This window comes from Carassius carassius, chromosome 11 (genome assembly GCF_963082965.1).
Source record: "Carassius carassius chromosome 11, fCarCar2.1, whole genome shotgun sequence".
Taxonomy (NCBI): domain Eukaryota; kingdom Metazoa; phylum Chordata; class Actinopteri; order Cypriniformes; family Cyprinidae; genus Carassius; species Carassius carassius.
The window spans coordinates 27,331,908-27,352,686 of NC_081765.1; the positions used below are offsets into that span (position 1 = coordinate 27,331,908).

The 20,779-nt window shown below is 36.0% G+C and overlaps 2 protein-coding genes and 1 pseudogene across 2 annotated transcripts; 2 read left to right on the top strand and 1 right to left on the bottom strand.

The window, feature by feature from the left end:
* The first annotated feature begins 2,630 nt into the window (after positions 1-2,630).
* LOC132153119 (ORM1-like protein 1) lies at positions 2,631-9,895 on the top strand. The gene is made up of 4 exons (XM_059562374.1): positions 2,631-2,767; positions 4,893-5,075; positions 5,846-5,997; positions 8,605-9,895. The coding sequence occupies exons 2-4, from the start codon at positions 4,902-4,904 to the stop codon at positions 8,738-8,740; spliced, it is 462 nt and encodes a 153-aa protein (XP_059418357.1). The 5' UTR covers positions 2,631-2,767; positions 4,893-4,901; the 3' UTR covers positions 8,741-9,895.
* Positions 9,896-12,044: 2,149 nt separating this feature from the next.
* On the bottom strand, positions 12,045-13,115 carry LOC132152517 (probable inactive tRNA-specific adenosine deaminase-like protein 3; annotated as a pseudogene).
* A 992-nt stretch (positions 13,116-14,107) lies between these two features.
* On the top strand, positions 14,108-18,480 carry osgepl1 (O-sialoglycoprotein endopeptidase-like 1). Its single transcript, XM_059562375.1, has 7 exons — positions 14,108-14,415; positions 15,739-16,126; positions 16,214-16,418; positions 16,778-16,926; positions 17,118-17,248; positions 17,335-17,406; positions 18,332-18,480. Exons 1-7 carry the CDS (start codon positions 14,222-14,224, stop codon positions 18,447-18,449), a joined length of 1,257 nt encoding a protein of 418 aa, XP_059418358.1. The 5' UTR covers positions 14,108-14,221; the 3' UTR covers positions 18,450-18,480.
* Positions 18,481-20,779: the final 2,299 nt, after the last annotated feature.

Sequence of the window (20,779 nt, forward strand, 5' to 3'; positions counted from 1 at the left end):
ATGCAAGTATATATATCCAAGGTGTTGATTTCTGAAAGCATGCGGTCCGCAGCACACATCTCTGCTATGAAATATACAATTTGGTGACTGTAAAGAGATCAGACTAGTAAACAGCTTTTCGAGAAGTCATGAAACCCAATGCAGGGCAAAGTGCAAAGTTTTAGATACCAGATATGCCTGGAAGTGCTGATGGCATGAAATGAGTGTATGGCCCTCCCCCGATGATCTACAACCTGAATGACAGGAATTTAATGAAAGGTACATGAAGTCTCACCGAGCAAGGCCAGATACGTACGCTATCATGAGGCCAGGCTGTTATTGGACTTGCGAAAACATTCAGAGAACTCATAACACTTAGTTTGTTACTTTAGGATCATGTAGCAGTGTGAGATTCAAAGGCTTAGTGGTTCATCCTGCGGTTACATTGCTAATTTTTGGACGAGAAGCATGCAAAATGTCCACTTTCCCGGGTTATACTGTAATTGATTCATGTCTAAATGCCGGAAGTCTAAAAGTCCAGGCTGTCATCATAACATGCGCTTATTATCAAATGAGGATTTTTATTTATTTATTTATTTTTATGGGCAACTTCAAGAGTTTTCCTATGGGCCTAACTTGCTTGTGACCTTAAATAAAAATTAAATAAACATAATTCTATTACATCTATACATCTGTTAACTGGAAGAGCTTTCTAAAATGTCTTTTATTATCTTTGCTGATTAATATCAGGATTTAAAACATGAGATTGAAACTGCTACGAGGAAGCAAAGAGTCAGTACAGTAGTGAGAAACCACAGCAATAAACAAGTTACATTAGTTCTAATTAATGATAGCCGAACAAAATTAGCACGACTGATAGCATGCCCTGTGATGGTTAAATGTCACTGAATGTGGGTAAAACCCTGTTTTTATACAGTCTATGGTAAAACCCGTAGAGAGTGATCCCACAGTATTTGTTGATGTGTGACGCCACCTAGTGGTCAAATATTCACTATCATTAAAACGTTTAAGGTCAGTAAGACTTTGTGAAGTGACGTGACATTCAGCCAAGTATGGTGACCCATACTCAGATTTCGTGCTCTGCATTTAACCCATCCAAAGTGCACACACTGTGAACACACACCCAGAGCAGTGGACAGCCATTTATGCTGCGGTACCCGGGGAGCAGTTGGGGGTTCGATGCCTTGCTCAAGGGCACCTAAGTCGTGGTATTGAAAGTGGAGAGAGAACTGTACATGCACTCCCCCCATCTACAATTCCTGTACATGCACTCCCCCCACCTACAATTCCTGCCGGCCCAAGACTTGAACTCACAACTCTTCGACTGCGAGTCCAACTCCCTAACCATTAGGCCACAACTTCCCCTATATGGTCTTCATAGTCATAGTTCTGTCTTCTCCACAAAAACACATGCAGAGCTACAGAGAGAGATTTGTATTTTTTTAAATTAAGGCTTTAATTTAGCAAGGTTACATTAAATTGATAAAAAAGTGACATTGGAAACATTTATAATGTTACAACATATTTCTATTTCAAATAAATGCTGCTCTTTTGAACATTCTATTCATCAAACATAATAAAAATCTGTGAAAAAATGTATTTCCGTTTCTACAGGAATTTCAAGCAGTGTAACTGTGCATAACATTGATTAAAAAAATAATGATAATTAATTAATTAATTACATTAAACTGAGCATCATATCAACAATATATTGATCTCTGAAGGATCATGTGACACTGAAGACTGGATTAATGCTTCTTTTACTGTCTATGGATTAATGGCTGCTGAAAATTCAGCTTTGCCAACAAAGGAAAAAGTTATGTTAGGAGCAATCTGTTCCCATAAATCAGAGTATTTAGAGAGTATTAAAGAGTATTTAAAATATACGAAGAAGTGAGATCACCTCAGGTTCACACCGGTTTCATCCATCAAGTCAATTTCCACCCAGTTCTTTGATAACAGGACAGATGTTTTAATCTGAGAGATGCACAGCAGACGCACAGTCTCAGGTGCAAGCGTCTTCATTGTGTCCTACCTAAAAATAAGTAGCAAAACAATGGTCACAAATCTGTCATTTTCGCAGATTATTGACAAAAGCTGCAGGGTAGCATCAATTCTAATAGGACATGTAATTTATATGATCAACCTTGACATTAACATTATGATACGTTAAACAATTATATTTAAAATATCCAAATATCTTCTTACTTTATGTAAAATAATAATAATCCGTTAAAAGATAACCAAAAATTTCATAACACAAGTGTATTTAATTTAACATGTTTTCATGACTCGCTCCATTATCGGATATGACTTAATTTACTAAATTACGCAATTGTTAATCTCTGCTTTGATTATACGATATTTAATTGTCGTATGTTTATATATTTATATTGCTTATAAATCAATAAATGAACATTTTAACAGTTATGGCTATCGCTAGGAAAGTATACAAATCCACAAAATTTAGCCCATGGTAACATATTTTCATGTTATTGGTATTTTTTTATATTTAGAAATGGTCAAATAAAACCTCACACAAAAAAACACTAATAGTGGCCCAATTGTTATCCGATAATAAAAAATATTATTTTGCAGACGTCGTGCCTTTGGTGGGCGTGGTGCGTCAATCTCGCGATGTTTGCTCTCATAATCCCGTTAGCTGGGGTAGCCTGTGTGCTAGCGGAGTGTGAGCGGTGAGTCAGCCCGCAGTGCGCGCAGCGGAGGCCGGCAGCGCTCCAGCCTGCTTCACCCGAACGCGAATAAGGTACCGTTACTTATCTCTTACGAATCCAAGTCATTTGTGCCGCTACTTTTAAAACCAATTGGAAGAAATTCGGCTGATAATGGGAGATTCGAGAGCTTTTATTGTTGTTTGAGGTATTTAATGGAAGGAGAGTGAAACAAGAGCAACTAGTGTTTGTTATGAAAACAGTAACGTTATATGCGAAATAAAAAACATTGCTCATGGGCAAAACCTGAAGCATCTCCGTTTAATAGCACAGACAGGAGAATAGGCATGTTTAAAGAGTGTTAATTTAAGTGGTTAAATTAAAGAATACATTAAGATGCGCAATGTTTGGTCAGATAGCTGTGCTGCTAACTCCGTGTCATGGGCTTGTTTATCTCCTGCAACTGCCACTGAAAAACCAACATTTATTTTTATGTAATATTAAGGTAATTTTGAATAAAGGCAAACGCTCAGCCTGCTGTCTTTATCGTTCACATGAAGCCGGTTATGAGCGTTATCTATTAAATATCACTTCTTCATTACTGTGTTGTTGTCTCAGGGGGTATTAAATACATTCTACATATATACTTCATACTTCTACCATGCAGTCTATGACTTCTACACAATCACTGAGTGGAGGATCAACCAAGTGGCTATTGACAGATGTTGCAGGAACAGGATTTCAACCTTTGACCTCAATCTGTTTTGCTTTTAGTGCATCTTTGTGTAGAGGGGCAATAATAAGAGATAAAATAATGCCATTTTGCTATGGATGCTTTCTTTAATCGTTAAATATATCATGAAGCAATTGACATGGTGAGTAGAAACCAAGATGAGCTTTGATTTTGGTGAGAAATCTTGAGCTGAGTGACAACCAAACAAAATAAGCTTGAAATTAGGTAACATTGAACCTTGACTTTCAAACAGCTGCCCAGACTGTTTACTGTGACGGAGAAACCAAACAGGCCATGAAATGTCACTTCCACCCGTTTTGCTCTTCCAAAGAACTGAACTCTTGCAAATAATTTGTATAAAAAGTTGGCCTGCATGAGCAGTAATGCATTAGGGCAAAGTACAACAAAGAATCACCCCATTGTAAGTTCATGAACTTTCTTTTGTTGGCATATAGACAAGACCTCATCTGTAAGACCGCTTCTATTTTTAACTAGTTTTTTTTAAAGCTATGAAACAACAGCTGCAGACTATAGATTGTAGTAGTGCAAAATGATCATAAATTTGAATACTTTAATACAGTTTTATATCTTATTTAATTGGAATTAACTAGACTGCTGCTAAATAGACACTGACATGGTTTTAGTTATGATGAGACAACAAGAGACACTTTTATCAGTTGAAGTCACTTTCTCAATTAATTCAAGTTGATTGATTAGCTAAATAATTTAATGTTGGTTCTTTTTTTTGTCAGTTTGAATCATTTAGAAAAAATATATATATATATATATTTCTTACAATTTTTTTTAAAGAAGAATGCTATGCTTTATTTATTAATTTTATTTATTGTATTTTGTGTTTATTTGTATTAACTGCTTAATAAACATTTAAGATATATATATATACTAGCAATTTCTGAGTGCAAACTGTTTCTACACCAGATTTTATTTTGTTGTAGTCCAAAATGTCAATATGGAAAGTGTAAAATAATACAATATTTCTGCATAGTGTAAAAAAATCCATATACCGTATTTTCCGGACTATAAGTCGCACTTTTTTTCATAGTTTGGCTGGTCCTGCAACTTCTAGTCAGTTCACGACTTATTTATCAAAATTAATTTGACATGAACCAAGAGAAAACATTACTGTCTACAGCTGCGAGAGGGCGCTCTATGCTGCTCAGTGCTCCTGTAGCCTACACTGAGTTCTTGGTTCTAAATAAATGCGACTTATAGTCCAGTGCGACTTATATGTTTTTTCCCTCGTCATAACGTATTTTTGGACTGATGCAACTTATACTTAGGTGCGACTTATAGTCCGAAAATGGTATATATGGTTTTTTGCACTCAGAAATTTCACAAACAATAACAAAAAGAACAATTTAAATTACTATTTTGTAATAGCCTGTAATAACCTGTTTTATTTAAAATGTAAAAAAAAGTTTTTTTTTTTTACAGTGTACTGTTTTTTTTTTTTGGTCTGTCGACAGAAAAGCAAGATGAACGTCGGTGTGGCCCACAGTGAAGTGAACCCAAACACCCGTGTGATGAACAGTCGGGGGATATGGCTGACATATGCACTCGGTGTAGGAATGCTTCACATCGTACTGTTGAGCATTCCTTTCTTCAGTGTTCCTGTTGTGTGGACCCTCACAAATGTTATTCACAATTTTGTAAGTGTCCTCTGTTGAATAATCCTTCATTATATTGCATTTCATTTCCCTGTCTATGGCTTGTCATTTTCTCAGCGGTGCCCTGAGGCCAGTTGGAGTCTCAACAGTTGATTCTTCCTTAGTAGTCTTTGTGGCATTATGTAAGGACTCGCTCGCACAAAGATTCAAGGTCAACAGCATGACATCACCAACCAAGTTTAAGCTCTCTGGTACAAGATGATGTATTACGGCTAGTGCCACAATGATAAAGCAAAGCTATTCATAGGGATACTGTAATGTTTCTGTAGTCCTGACATAGAATTTAGTGAGCCATACGATAGCTTTCCATTAAGAGAGAACAACAAGGTCTGTGTACTTTTGCATCCCTTTTTTCCGTTTTTAACCCAGAAATATAATATGGAAAATGTGATTTTTCTTTAATGGTTCAAACACTGATGAATAGAATAAGCCGACACAAACTAACATAAAAAATTAAATCTTGTTTTTTAATCTATATAAATGATAAATTTAATTTCTAGCTTTTTTTTAGCATCTCTTTATAGATGCTATAAGCACTACTGGAGGGACAGGAACTTCTCATGTTTTATTTCAAATATCTGAAATAGTGTTTAGCAGATCAACCAAAGTCATACAGGTTTAGAATGACGTAAGTAAATGACAGAATTTTCAATTTTGGGGTGAACTGTCCCTTTAATATTGAGGGGCTTTCCATTGTTACAAGCTTTGAGAATTGTGTATGACATTTGGATCATCTTTCAATCTTCCCACAGGGTATGTATGTGTTTATGCATGCAGTGAAAGGCACACCATTTGAAACACCAGACCAGGGCAAGGCAAGACTTCTCACACACTGGGAGCAGCTGGACTATGGCGTGCAGTTCACATCATCTAGAAAATTCTTTACAATCTCACCAATCATTTTGTAAGTTATTTTTGCCATCTTTTGCACAACATTTACACTCTTAAATACATTTTTAAAGGGGTCATCGGATGCTACATGCACTTTTACAAGTTTGAACTGAAATGTGTGTTGGCAGTGCGTGTACACAACCATCCTATAATGATAAAAATCCACTCAGTGTTTTTTTTTTTTTTTAATCTTGTTAAATCATTTCCCCTTTGAGCTGATCTCTGTGTGACATCACAGAGACAGACCCCTCCCACGATAGTTTGATTGACAGTAGGGCTGTCGCGGTTAAGAAATTACCCCTGCGGTTATTATGGGTGGCTCAATAGCGCGATATGCGGTATTACCGCCGTTTTTTTTGTGTATATACCTAATTTATCCTGATTTTGCTGCATACAAAGCTCTATCGTTGAGTTATGTAGCATATATTTTTGCTATTTTAACTGACAGAGAGACACGTTTTAAAACATTTTTGTTTATTGTTAAATGCCAAACAGCAACAAGAACATGCGTTTTCCAATACATTTTTTTTAAGAAATCAAAGAGTTCTAACATGTATTACACGTATTTGCGCGCGACTTTGGACAGCAGCAGAAATCTAGACTGATTATCGCGCACCACTGGCCCACCAGGACAGTGGATTCGCGTTGGAGTCGATGCACTCCTCAAGCAGATAGCATGTGTGAGCTCGTTATCTGCTCACGCTCTCTTGGGTATGGGCACTGACGCGGAGGTTGTCCGTGACTTCAGCAGGTATGCCTGTTACTTTCACGGCTGTATTTTACAGATTTCGCAAAGGCTTCAGCTACTCCTAACTGTCGGCCGGTACCGGTCTCAGCTGTTCTTTTTGATGTTGCTCCGCGATCTGATGCTTGAGGGGGCAGCTGCGCTGGGTGAAAGGGGACACTCTAAAACGCTTAACATGGCTTAATGTACTAAGACAGTGATATTAACAGACCAAACTTTTCCTCCCATAGAAAACCGTTATAAGAAAGCGCTTAATGTGGCTCAATGTACTAAGACAATGATTTTTAAAAACCAAACTCACTAAACATTATACTAATACAGTAGTATACGATGTACAAAAAACAAAACAAAAAAAACAGATGATCCCTGATTATGAATGCAAGTCGTTTAATAACACGTTAAGCATTATGATGGTTTTCTATGAGAGGAAAAGGCTTAACGTGTTATTAAACGCGTTGAATTCATATTCAGGGATCATCTGATTTTTTGTAGATAATATACTTTATTAATATGATGTTTAGTGAGTTTGGTATGTTAATGTCACTGTATTGGTAGCCTACATTAAACCACGTTAAGCGTTTTAGAATGTCCCGATGACCTCAAATTAGATGTAGGCTATTGCCGCGTCACAGGAACATTTTTTGCAGCACATTTTGCATATCGGCTCATCTATATTCGCTGGCTCGTCCTTTTCATTGGGTTGAAAGCCAAAATGTTCCCAAACTGGCAACGTGACATTAGGTTTTGGGACGAGATCGAGCGTCTCCCATCGTTTCAGCCGGCCTATTCAAAACAAACGAAGCACCATAAAGCTACAACGGACTCGCGAGAAAATTACAGTCGTAACCATATTGTATCATTAATGTATATAACATTGAATGCACAGTGACAAATTGAAAAAAAAAAACAATGCCACAGCCTCAAAAAAAAAAACTGAACGCTGCGGTTGCCGCGGTTTCTGCGGTTGCTATCTTTCCTCTGCAGTTTGCTTTTCAATAGCGCGGTATTACAATATTGCGGTTATCGCGACAGCCCTAATTGACAGTAGTGTTTCAGCACAGATTGGAATGGTGTCTTACCTTAGACCCGTCCCTAAATTAGCTGTCATCATTCCACCATTGTTTTGACGCCGGAGCAGATGTAGACAAAAATATCTCCTAAGTGATAGTTGTAACAATGAACATAGCAGTCATCATTTACTCCCGACATCTGAGCCGCTGAAGACGCAGTAGATTACATTTGTTTTTAAAGGGAATGCGCCCCCGATCTACCTAAATGTGTCTATTTTCGTGTGAATCATTCATGATCCCGTGTAACCTACAGAAAAAGTGAGTATAAGGTTTTTTTATGAATCTTTGCAAATCGCCTTTCCTAATAATGCGCTAAATAACAAGTTTCATTATGAATGTGGCTGAAATAAACAGTCCCTCAGAGAGCCACTTGGAAGAGAGGGGCGGGGTCAGCAGAGCTCATTAACATTTAAAGGAAAATGCTACAAAACTGCTTGCTCTGAAAAGAGCTGTTTTTGACCGGGATTTAAGGGTGTTGTTTTACACTACCATTGAGAAACTGTGTTACAGACTTGTCATTAAGACCCTAAATAATCGTATCAACTACTGGAAAATCATCCGATGACCCCTTTAACAGACCTGATATAGGTTTTTTTATATGGCTGTTGAATATTATTACAACCATGAAAATAGCCAAGAAAGCTGGCCTGGTGTTAAAACATCAACCATCCATTTTCACAACATTTTGAACTAAATGCATCCGAAATGAGAATAGTGAATATTAAAGACATATTTATTAGACCTTTATTATATAAGATCCTGTACTTATTTTAAAGTGTAACAATTGTTGTTCTTCTCTTTTCAGATATTTTCTGGCCAGCTTTTACACTAAATATGACATGGCTCATTTTGTGATAAACACAGCTTCGCTTTTGAGTGTTCTCATCCCAAAACTGCCACAACTCCATGGAGTCAGGATCTTTGGAATAAACAAGTATTAAGCCCAGTGTTCAGAGGGAACAGACCAACTCGGAGATGTTGTCTGATTCGGGAGAGGAGATAACCCTTTGTACTTTGTACAGCAGCTGTGTACACTTAGCAGTTTTGTACAGTCTGTGTAATTGTGAGTCTCTTTGTTTGATATATCTTGAGAAATTGTTGTAGGGACATGTTAGGAGGACAATTCTACAAGCATTAATAACTTAAGATATTTAATGTGTTTTTGTTAGTTGTTTTGTGATCCTTGTGGATCTGGGCTGGCCCAGGTTTCATGGTTAAAGTGTTTTGTTCATTAGTTTTTGTTTGTTCAAACGTGCTCACAACACTGATACATTAAGATAGATTTGTGCTTTTAGCGTCACTTCACATTTCTGAATATATTGATTCTTAGATAATTCCATTAATTGACAAAACGTGTTTTTAAAATCATTTAAAAGCCATGAAACCTTTCTGCTGTTTCGTTAATATTTTCATTGCTTCAGAGACGAATAAAAAGTCAGATGGCATGATATCCTGAAAAATATTTGTTCCGTCACAATACTATATATAGTTTTGTTTACAGTTTTTGTCTTACAGCTTATAAGTGACAATGGAAAAATATTAACATTAACACAACTTTTAGGATTTTAAGAACTTTCACATTCATTAGTCAACATGAAATCCAAAATCGATCTTCATTCTGGTCTCATTTTGCACATTTTATCATTGCACCTTATTTCAAAGAATATTTCATCATAATTTTTGTACAGCTTCCTCTGCCCCTGAAACAAAACATCAAGTTTTTCCCTACATTCTTTTATCTATTGTTTGAATCAGAAAATTGCATGTTGACTTTTAGCTCAATTTCAGTGTCATTGTAAACTCTGGATCATCACGATTCTTTGCTCCCTTTTCCCTCACAGTATTATTGAAGTTGAGAAACTGTAATATAGCCCTATTAAACTATTTGTATTTTTTCAATTTCTCATCTTTTGACAGTATCTCCGAAGGCTCGACTGTGCCAATTGTTTTGTCCTTTTTGTTTTGAGAAAGGGTATGATCAGTTATGTGTTCAGAGTATGTTATGTGTTGTATGACATGCTCCAAACAAATAAAACTTTGCAAAGTATTAGAAACACTGTTGTTTATTAGAAAAATAAATTGTGTGAAATACCAAATACATTTGATGTTATAAAGCTTTTACTAAAACCATAGAATACACACCACTACTCAAAAAGTTGAGGTTGGAAATGTTTTTTAAATAAAAAATATTTTTACATTTTAAAATCACTTTTCTGTTATATTTTATTATATATAATTTATTTTATTTCTGTGATGTCGTAGCTGAAATTTTAGCATCATTTAGGATCTAATATGCTGATTTGCTGGTCAAGGAAGATTTCTTATTATTAGTGTGCAGATTAATATTTTTAATATTTTTGATGATTTTTCAATTAACAGAAATTTGTATATACAGGTCCTTCTCAAAAAATTAGTATATTGTGATAAAGTTCATTATTTTCCATAATGTAATGATAAAAATTTAACTTTCATATATTTTAGATTCATTGCACACCAACTGAAATATTTCAGGTCTTTAATTGTTTTAATACTGATGATTTTGGCATACAGCTCATGAAAACCCAAAATTCCTATCTCAAAAAATTAGCATATCATGAAAAGGTTCTCTAAACGAGCTATTAACCTAATCATCTGAATCAACTAATTAACTCTAAACACCTGCAAAAGATTCCTGAGGCTTTTAAAAACTCCCAGCCTGGTTCATTACTCAAAACCGCAATCATGGGTAAGACTGCTGTCCAGAAGGCCATCATTGACACCCTCAAGCGAGAGGGTAAGACACAGAAAGAAATTTCTGAACGAATAGGCTGTTCCCAGAGTGCTGTATCAAGGCACCTCAGTGGGAAGGAAAAAGTGGCAAAAAACGCTGCACAATGAGAAGAGGTGACCGGACCCTGAGGAAGATTGTGGAGAAGGACCGATTCCAGACCTTGGGGGACCTGCGGAAGCAGTGGACTAAGTCTGGAGTAGAAACATCCACAGCCACCGTGCACAGGCGTGTGCAGGAAATGGGCTACAGGTGCCGCATTCCCCAGATCAAGCCACTTTTGAACCAGAAACAGCGGCAGAAGCGCCTGACCTGGGCTACAGAGAAGCAGCACTGGACTTTTGGACAAATTTTGCATGTCATTCGGAAATCAAGGTGCCAGAGTCTGGAGGAAGACTGGGGAGAAGGAAATGCCAAAATGCCTGAAGTCCAGTGTCAAGTACCCACAGTCAGTGATGGTCTGGGGTGCCATGTCAGCTGCTGGTGTTGGTCCACTGTGTTTTATCAAGGGCAGGGTCAATGCAGCTAGCTATCAGGAGATTTTGGAGCACTTCATGCTTCCATCTGCTGAAAAGCTTTATGGAGATGAAGATTTCGTTTTTCAGCACGACCTGGCACCTGCTCACAGTGCCAAAACCACTGGTAAATGGTTTACTGACCATGGTATTCCTGTGCTCAATTGGCCTGCCAACTCTCCTGACCTGAACCCCATAGAGAATCTGTGGGATATTCTGAAGAGAAAGTTGAGAGACGCAAGACCCAACACTCTGGATGAGCTTAAGGCCACTATCGAAGCATCCTGGGCCTCCATAACGCCACAGGCTGATTGCCTCCATGCCACGCCGCATTGAAGCAGTCATTTCTGCAAAAGGATTCCCGACCAAGTATTGAGTGCATAACTGAACATAATTATTTGAAGGTTGACTTTTTTTGTATCAAAAACACTTTTCTTTTATTGGTCAAATGAAATATGCTAATTTTTTGAGACAGGCATTTTGGGTTTTCATGAGCTGTATGCCAAAATCATCAGTATTAAAACAATAAAAGACCTGAAATATTTCAGTTGGTGTGCAATGAATCTAAAATATATGAAAGTTAAATTTTTATCATTACATTATGGAAAATAATGAACTTTATCACAATATGCTAATTTTTTTTGAAGGACCTGTATATATATATATATATATATATATAATTTGTAATATTTAAATGTATTCAGTGACACTTTCATCAATTTCCTGTCTCCTTTCTGAATAAAATTAAATTTCTTAAAAAATATATATATATATATATATATATATATATTAGACATGCTTTGATGGTCTGATAAATTGAATATGATATTTAAAAGTAGACGAGAATCCAATTTCCCTTCCGTATTTTTTATTATGGTCCTATCAACAAAAAAAAAGTCAAACCGTAAAAATAATTAAAATGTCATCATAAATATCAATGCAATATATATATATTTATTTAAATCACTTTTTGAATAAAGCCTCACATGCATTTCTCATCACCCCATTAAACACTTCAAAGTGATGATTTAAATCTTTTTCCCAATGAATTTTATACTCTGTTCCCAAGGCACCATCTGCAGAGGGCGCTCCATAAAACACTGTTGATTCTTGAGTGCGCCAAAGCCATTGCACACATCACACACGGCTCTTGGGTGACGGAAAGGTCATATCCGATGCAGATATAAGACTGTCCGGTTTCTTTGGCATAGCAGGCATTCCTAAAGGACTCAGAGCTGCTAAACCGACAGGCTAGATATTTCTCATAATTGTAGGCACCTCCTCCTTGCCCACAGGCCACAAGATCAATACAGAGCATGATGAAATGGATGAGAGCCTCGCTTAAAGTCATGACCCACTGCAACAATCTGCTCAGATTCTGGGTCCACAATCACAGCGCCGATGGCATCCATTCCCATCTCCTCACCTGATCCTGCTGCCTCTACAGCTGCTGTCATGTACTCTTGCATTTTAGCTTTCTGATCGGCAGTGAATAACTGGCCTCTCAGAGCCGACATCATGTGTTTGTCCCCATGGAACTGTGGTCTAGTTAATGGAGGACTGGCGGGTATTTGGACAAGGATTTTCCAAATAGGTTCTCCCAATCCACTGGAGTCAAAAGACTATGAGCGAAGCAGATCAGCAATAGTAAATCCTTTGCAGTCTATCACCTGCACATCCCTGGCCAAGCACACAATGACCTCCAAAGGATGAGGAGTGTTTTTGTCTTTCCGAGCCCTCACTCTTTTTATGTGCTGCAGACTGAGCAAAGGGTAGATCAGGGAAAGCTCTTTGACAAGGCGAGAAGTTTGTCTTTTCTTGATGATGGGTGCAGCATAGGCCGGCAATAATTCAGTGTACCGGGACTGTTCATCAGAGAGAACTGGAAGAACATCCCAAGTATCATATTTGTCCATTTCCTTTCTTCGTTTGGCTTGTGGCTCCATCTTGTTCTGTTCATTTAATAATTTGTCTGGGGCTTTCCTGATGTCATCTGTAGAAGCAGAATTTGACAGTAAAAGTTACTGCCTGAAGAACTGTCTGAGACTTCAGACTCAAAATGTCCTCATCACGAACCTGGTTTGTTGCAGTTAACTAAAACCATAATCAAATGTTCATTATTTGAAATAAAATAAACTTGAACTGAGGTAAAAAAAAAAAAAATATATATATATATATATATATATATATATATATATATATATATATATATATATATATAGTTATTTAGCTTAACTTAATGTACTGAAACAACTAGCTAAAACTAAAACTAAAATAAATAAGAAAATTATAACTATATAGACATTAAAAAATAATGAAACTGACAAAATACAAAATTATTAAAACAAAAAAAAACAGATTTAAAAAAAAAACAGAAAATAGCCTATGAACATTGTAATCCTGAAAAGTATGAAAATAGGTAATGTAGACAGAAAACAATTGATACATTGACTTTATATACTATATTAATATATATTTTTTTCAAAAATAATTGTTATGAACCTGCATATTACAAAAAAAATTACTTTGCAAAATCCGTAAAAACTACCAAATGCAATGAATTTTTATTATTTCTATTTGTCAACAAGGCTAACGTGACTCAAAAACGGAATGAATGGATTTGAATACAGAAATGTGCGTGAAGCTAACATGCCTTTACCTTATTAAGAGTAAAGAATGGACTTTAAATATCAAATAATAGCTGGAAATAGTCATAAAACCTAATTTATAGCAGCCAAGTGTGAAGAACTCATCTTATTCAGTGTACAACATCTCGCCCACGTGAGTCTTCATCCCTCATGTATTATTATCCCGATGGAAACAGGCTCAAGCGACACTGGTTCCCGTATTGTTCTTTATTTTGGACTTAGCATACTTGTTTATGCATTAAATTGGCCAAGGCATCTTTTTTTCTCTAACACTATTTATCATTTTCATTTTAAAGGAAGTCTAACGGAACCCAACTTCGTACGTTGGGAGTAGGGCGTATTTATATGTAACGCCTTGATCTTTTACTGTCTATGGGACAGGGTCATAAATGAAGTTTTACAAGGAACTACATTAAGTCTAGCGGTGTATTCGAGTCTTTTGAATTGTTGAAGCGTATGTAGCCTTTCAGATTCCCGTCGAATTAAATCAGCATGCTCCCTCGCGCTCTGAGTGGCGCTGCTCGGTGCCTGATGAAGCGCTGCTCGTCACAGAGAGTCTTCAGGACAGGGCGCAGGTTAGTTTTGGGCATCGAGACGAGCTGCGATGAGACCGGAGCGGCTGTGCTGGACGACACTGGACTGATTCTGGGCGAATCTCTGCATTCTCAGAAACTGACACACCTTGAGTAAGGATAGCCACTGGCTTCATTAATAACCTCAGTTAATGATATATAGAACAACACTAATCACGTTTGCATTATGTTAAAGAAACATTTCTCTCAAAAAGGCAATTCAGTGATCAGATATTCACCATCACGATATTGCAAGGTCTTAAGAAAAGAGAAAATTATCATAAAAATAGTCTATATGACTTGTGCACTATACTTCAAGTAGGGTTATTTTAGTATTGTTTATGAACTAAATCTGTATTATAATCAAACGATTAATCGTGATTAATTGCATTCAAAATATACGTTTTTGTGTATGTGTGGAACATATATTTTGAAAATATTTACATGGATTTACATGTATATATTTATATTAATATAAACTAAATCATATATAAATATATAATATATAAACAACATATTTTTCTTAAATATATACATGCATGTGTGTGTCTTTATATATACATAATACATATACACAGCACACACACATATCACGTAAACAAAAACTTTTATTTTGGATGTGATTAATCGTGATTAATCGTGCACTAATTATATTATAGTATTATATAGTATTATATTATAGTATCAATATTTATTTTATATTTTTAGTTTTCATATATTTTATTTTATTTTATTTTTTTCAGTGTTAGTTTAAGTAATTTTAGTACCTAGATTTATTTATTCACTCAATTGCCAAGGCAACATTTATAAATTTAACTGAAGTTTTTTTATCATAGAATTATATTTTGTGTCAGTCTTATTTTAAGAAAAACTATTTAGTTTTAGTGAACAATAACAACACTGACTTATCTTCTTGAGCTATAATAGCTGTGCTTAAGAAACTGAAAGCAAAGTTGTTATTCACTGAAAATATAAGCTGTGGTTACTATTCACTGTTGTTGTGTAGAAAAGAACAGCTTGGACATTCTGCTATGAATTACATATTTAACTTATAATTTTACTTATTTCCGAGGTGAAACCGTTTCATTTTCACACTAGAAGTTCACAGGCTTTTAGACAGTAGTGTTAGTAATGGCTTGCATGTTGGTTTTACATACCTAATATAAAAACCCTCATAATTTTTTTATTTATTTTTTTTATTTTTCGTGAATTCTGTCATCTAAACAAACACTGTAATATAATTATATTTTATAAGGTTTTTTTCATTAAGTTTGGTCATTTTCAGATCAGGACTATTTAAGTTAAATCCAGGAATAACAAAAAAGGTGATTTAAAAATAAACAATTTGCCTTATATATTTATATACATGAGATAAGGATATAAATGACTCCGTTAATGGCGTATTATGTGCATTTAATTTCACTCATTCTCTTACAGGGCGGGTGGAATTATCCCAACTGTGGCCCAACGCCTACACAGAGAAAACATCTGTAGAGTTGTCCAGGAGGCCTTGGACAGAAGTGGCATTGAACCCAGTGAACTCACAGCTGTGGCCACAACAGTGAAGCCTGGGCTTGCCCTTAGCTTAGGAATCGGCTTGGATTTCAGTCAGAAGTTTGTGAGACTTCACGAAAAGCTGTTCATCCCTATACACCATATGGAGGCACACGCCCTCACTGTAAGAATGCTACACCCCGTAGACTTCCCTTTTCTTGTGCTCCTTGTCTCCGGGGGTCATTCTCTTCTTGCATTGGCCAAAGGAATAGATGAATTTCTTCTGCTGGGGCAAACATTGGATGTAGCAGCCGGGGACACTTTAGATAAGGTATCAGGATATAAGGTCAGTTTCAAATACAGGGAGAGCAGCAGGATGTTTATAATATAAACCGTTTATCTTTGCTTTCAATGACAGATTGCTAGAAGACTTTCTCTTAGCAGTCGCCCAGAGTGCTCTTCTTTGAGCGGTGGACAAGCCATAGAGCTTCTGGCAAAAGAAGGAGATCGATTCGCATTTCATTTCAAGTCACCCATGGGGCAGCTCTACGACTGCAATTTCTCTTTTGCTGGTTTGCGAAACCAGGTGACACTGGCAATAAGCAAAAAAGAGAAAGAAGAAGGTACTTTATCTATTCCTTTTAAACAAAAGTTTCCAAAAGCTAGTGAGCTGCCTACATAGACTGCTAAACAGGCAGTAACTATGTATAATATATACACACACACACATTGTATTTATATAAATGTACAGAACACAAATACTGGGCAAAAATATAGGGTTTTCATGTAGATTTTAACTATTTTATGGATATATATGTATTCATTCATATTGAAGTATCAATAAAAAGGTTAAACTCAAATGTAAAAAAAATTTATTTGTATGTGCTGTATATGTTAATTCTAATTGCAATGTATTTGAATAAAATTTGTATTTATATAATCCTAACCATTAATATATAACTGTAATGTTATGTTTCGTCAGGTGTTGAAAAAGGACAGTTATTATCATGCGTCAAAGACATCGCGGCTGCCTCACAACACACCGTGGCGTCTCATATAGCCAAACGAACACATCGTGCCATTTTGTTCTGTAAATCCAAAGGTCTTCTACCACAGCATAATCCAACTCTGGTAAGTTCACAGCACTCCAGGACTCGCTTGAGGCTTTTAGTATTAACATTCATTTGAGCTTGGCTTAATCATTTTACAGTTGAAAAACTTCTACTAAGAAATTCCTGTGGTGAATTGACATTCGGTGAAAATTCCACTAACCTTTCTATCCCAACCAAAACTTCTACTCTTCCACTTGTGCACCTCTGTAGGTTGTTTCAGGGGGAGTAGCAAGTAATGAATACATCAGACGGACTCTAAAAATTGTCACAGATGCCACTGGATTGCATCTGCTTTGCCCTCCATCAAAGTTTTGCACTGATAATGGAGTCATGATTGCATGGTAAGAACATAAAATGATGCATATTGCCTTACAGTCTTAATGACATGAATAAGACTGTGACATTTGTTCCTCACTATTGTTGTTAGGAATGGTGTAGAGAGACTAAAGCAAGGAAAGGGGATCATGTCCCACACCGAAGAGATCAACTATGAACCCAAGTAAGTTCAAATGTGACCCTGGAACACAAAACCAGTCAAACTTGGTTTTCAGTCAAAACTGTCAATTTTTCAAAATTGAGATAATACATCATCTGAGATCTGAATAAATAAGATTTCCATTGATGTATGGTTTATAAGGATCGGACAATATTTGGCAGACATACAACTATTTGAAAATCTGGAGTCTGGGGGTGCAAAAATACTGAGAAAATTACCTTTGAAGTTGTCCAAATGAATTCTTAGCCATGCATATTACTAATCAAAAATTTAGTTTTGATATATTTAAGATAGGAAATTTACTAAATATCTTCATGGAACTTGATCTTTAGTCAATATCCTAATGATTTTTGGCATAAAAGAAAAATCGTTAATTTTTACCCATACAATGTTTTTTTTTTGTTTTTTGCGCTATTGCTACAAATATACCCCAGCGACTTAAGACTGGTTTTGTGGTCCAGAGTCACAAATGGCATTTGCTCTGTTAGTAAATAAATTTGATTTATTTACATTTTCAATGCATATTCAATTTCGTAAAAAAAAAAAAAAAAAAAAAAAAAACTTGGTCTTTGTAATATTTTTTTTATTTTTATGATTTAATTAAGTATTGGCTTTTCATCAACTCACAAACCCCAGTTTGGAAAACCCTGCTGTGATGTTTAATGCAAAGTATGGAATATCTTTTCTATCTCTTTGTATTTTTATATCATTTTGGTACAAAATAAACCTATTCAAATCTATGTGATAAACAAGTGAGGTCAAAAGTTATCCGATTAGATTACCTAAAATGTGTCAAATCTAATAGATTACATTACTAACTTCCCTCATATAATTGGAATCAGTAACGGTTTGTAAGTAATCTACCCAGCACTGATTGTACATGTGAAGAGTCTGTTTTGATGTAATAACATTTTTCATTTATTTTTAGAGCACCACTTGGATTAGACATTACTTCAGAAGTTAAAGATGCTGCAATCAAAATTCCCCCATTAAAACTGAGGATAAATTCTCGACATTGTGTTGAAAGGACATTTCCTACATATTAATAAATGATTATTTATTAAAAAAAAATTCAAATGGGTTTTGCATATGCTTCTTTTTAAATCACCTTTTGTGTGCATGGCTGTGCTGGAGTTCTTGACCTTTCAGCTATTTTCATTCAACCTTTGATTTGGGGCACTGTGGCAGGACGTCTGTCCCATTCTGACTCTGGGGTTGGCAGTTCTGGCCCTCTATCTTAAATTGTGTGGCAAAAGAGCTGGTGTTTCTCTGTCCCCAGTTGCAGACTGACGTTCATTCTCTTTGCCAGTCCTGGTGAGATATGATATAGCACAAACATCTGTATGTGAGATATAGTCCTCATTGCTTTAGCCAGCATCACAGTATCGCTCTGTCATACATAATTCAATTGAAATACCTTTATTATCACGATGAGGCACAGGAGGGCTGCCATTTATCTCCAAACTGCAATGGAGAAAACAGAAAGAAAACAAATTATGCTTGTGAATTATCAAAGGCCTCATATTTTAGCTACTTCATTTCATACTTTAAAATTAAAGCACCTGAGGGATGGAATCCCTGTTCTTCTCTGTCTTTCAAACTCTGCTGTAAACAATTGCGATATTCTGGCATCTTCATCTAAATTCTCCATATATGTGAGGAGATTTTCTACATTTCGCCAGAAGCTGTCGATAACGATGCTGTGCGAACCTAAAATGTAGGAGGGAATAAAGTATATTATTTTAATTCCAAAATATATATTTTAATTGCAAAATAATAACTCACAATTAAACAATCATGATTAACTTTTTATTTATACTATATTTTCATTTATTTATCATTTTTTATTCCATGGCAGAAACGAGCTTCCACAGTTATGAAGGTGCGGACAGTTCTGTCTGACAAAATGTTTTAACAGACGATCCAGGGGAGACTCGATCCAGACACCTGACTGAAAAGGAAGCACTCTTGGAATATAGCATCATTTTGGAATCACAGCCTGTAAAGGGGTCATAGTTTAAGACTAATAGCAATACAAGAGACACAGCAACTCTTGTAAGCAATGTTTACAGAGAAACCCACAGGGGAAATAATGTTCCTGTCTTATGAGTCTAACAGATCAGTGCTGTCTCAAGACAGGAAGTGCTGGCCACTTACCCGCTGGACCAGACCTGTTCTGTCAGTGACCGGGAGAAGCTCAGGTAGTCAATCTGCTCAGTTTATCCAGTGCCTGTCAGCACGTAGTCAATGGGAAGCTGTTTTTATTGCATTTGGTGCTTCTTCTGTCTGGATGACAGCTTTGCAGCGAGATTGTTACTTACATTCATGGGTGACTGATTGGTTGGATGGAACTGGGTGATCTCTTTTGGGATGGTGTCTAATGAGACCAATTTTTATCTGGCCTTACCCACATATTGCACTTTGTTTGAAGAGGACAGAAGAAGGTCAAGGATGACCGGGTAGCCCATATGCTCTGCCATGAGTTTCTGTTGCTTCAGAATTTGTCCTGCCAGGGCACACAGAGCTGTTGCACCCTGTTCCCGCACTTCTAGCTGGACACCTGAACACAGGGTGAAGTTCAGAGAGAATTTACTGTGCCAAGGGTTGACTTGAGACTTTATGCAATACGAGAACCATTCTCTGAAATCATATCCTTCTTATCAAATCTTATAATTCTTTGAAAGTTATCAAGAACGGTACAGGAAATTCAACAACAACAACAAAATAAGACCTTTTGATACACTTGTTGATATAAAAGCAAGACTAAAAAAATGCTAAATTACTAAGGAATGACCTAAAATCAAAGAACAACATTTAAGGAAAGGAAAGGGGCTTCTTTTTTTCTTTTTTTTTTTAGAACATAGATAAAAGCTTTTTATTCATTTATAATATTATTCTAAATAAATTACTAAAACAGTTCATTATAAGCATATTCATGAACTAAATTCCTAAATAAATTAACATTATTCTTACAAATATTATAGTGATTATGCAATTTTCTGACGTTCTGATAATTTATGTTGTTAAAATAACATTCTTTTCTGTAAATGCATTGTCTACCTATGTATTTAGCTACTTTTCAGTACACCACATTATATAACAAATTAGTACTGTAAGACTGAATAGTAAAGTGCAAATTAACACCTGAGCACTCTTGTGGGTTTGCTATATTGTTAAAAGTAAAAATCACACAAGGGTAAAAACATTGGTGTAATGTAAGCAACACAGCTACAACAAATGAAACTGATAATGAGTGAGCTAGATTTATAGTGTGTGAATAATCAAGCATTGACAATAATCAGTCGTATTGGCGACACGAAGGGGCCCCCATATAAAATTCTGCTTAGGGCCCCTTAAATCTTGGGTATGCGTGTAT

Coding starts and splice junctions, on each gene's coding strand:
- LOC132153119 (XM_059562374.1), top strand. CDS start 4,902: ATGAACGTCGGTGTGGCCCACAGTGAAGTGAACCCAAACACCCGTGTG. Junction 5,076..5,845: donor CAAATGTTATTCACAATTTT/GTAAGTGTCCTC, acceptor ATCTTCCCACAG/GGTATGTATGTGTTTATGCA. Junction 5,998..8,604: donor ACAATCTCACCAATCATTTT/GTAAGTTATTTT, acceptor TTCTCTTTTCAG/ATATTTTCTGGCCAGCTTTT.
- osgepl1 (XM_059562375.1), top strand. CDS start 14,222: ATGCTCCCTCGCGCTCTGAGTGGCGCTGCTCGGTGCCTGATGAAGCGC. Junction 14,416..15,738: donor CAGAAACTGACACACCTTGA/GTAAGGATAGCC, acceptor ATTCTCTTACAG/GGCGGGTGGAATTATCCCAA. Junction 17,407..18,331: donor GAGATCAACTATGAACCCAA/GTAAGTTCAAAT, acceptor ATTTATTTTTAG/AGCACCACTTGGATTAGACA.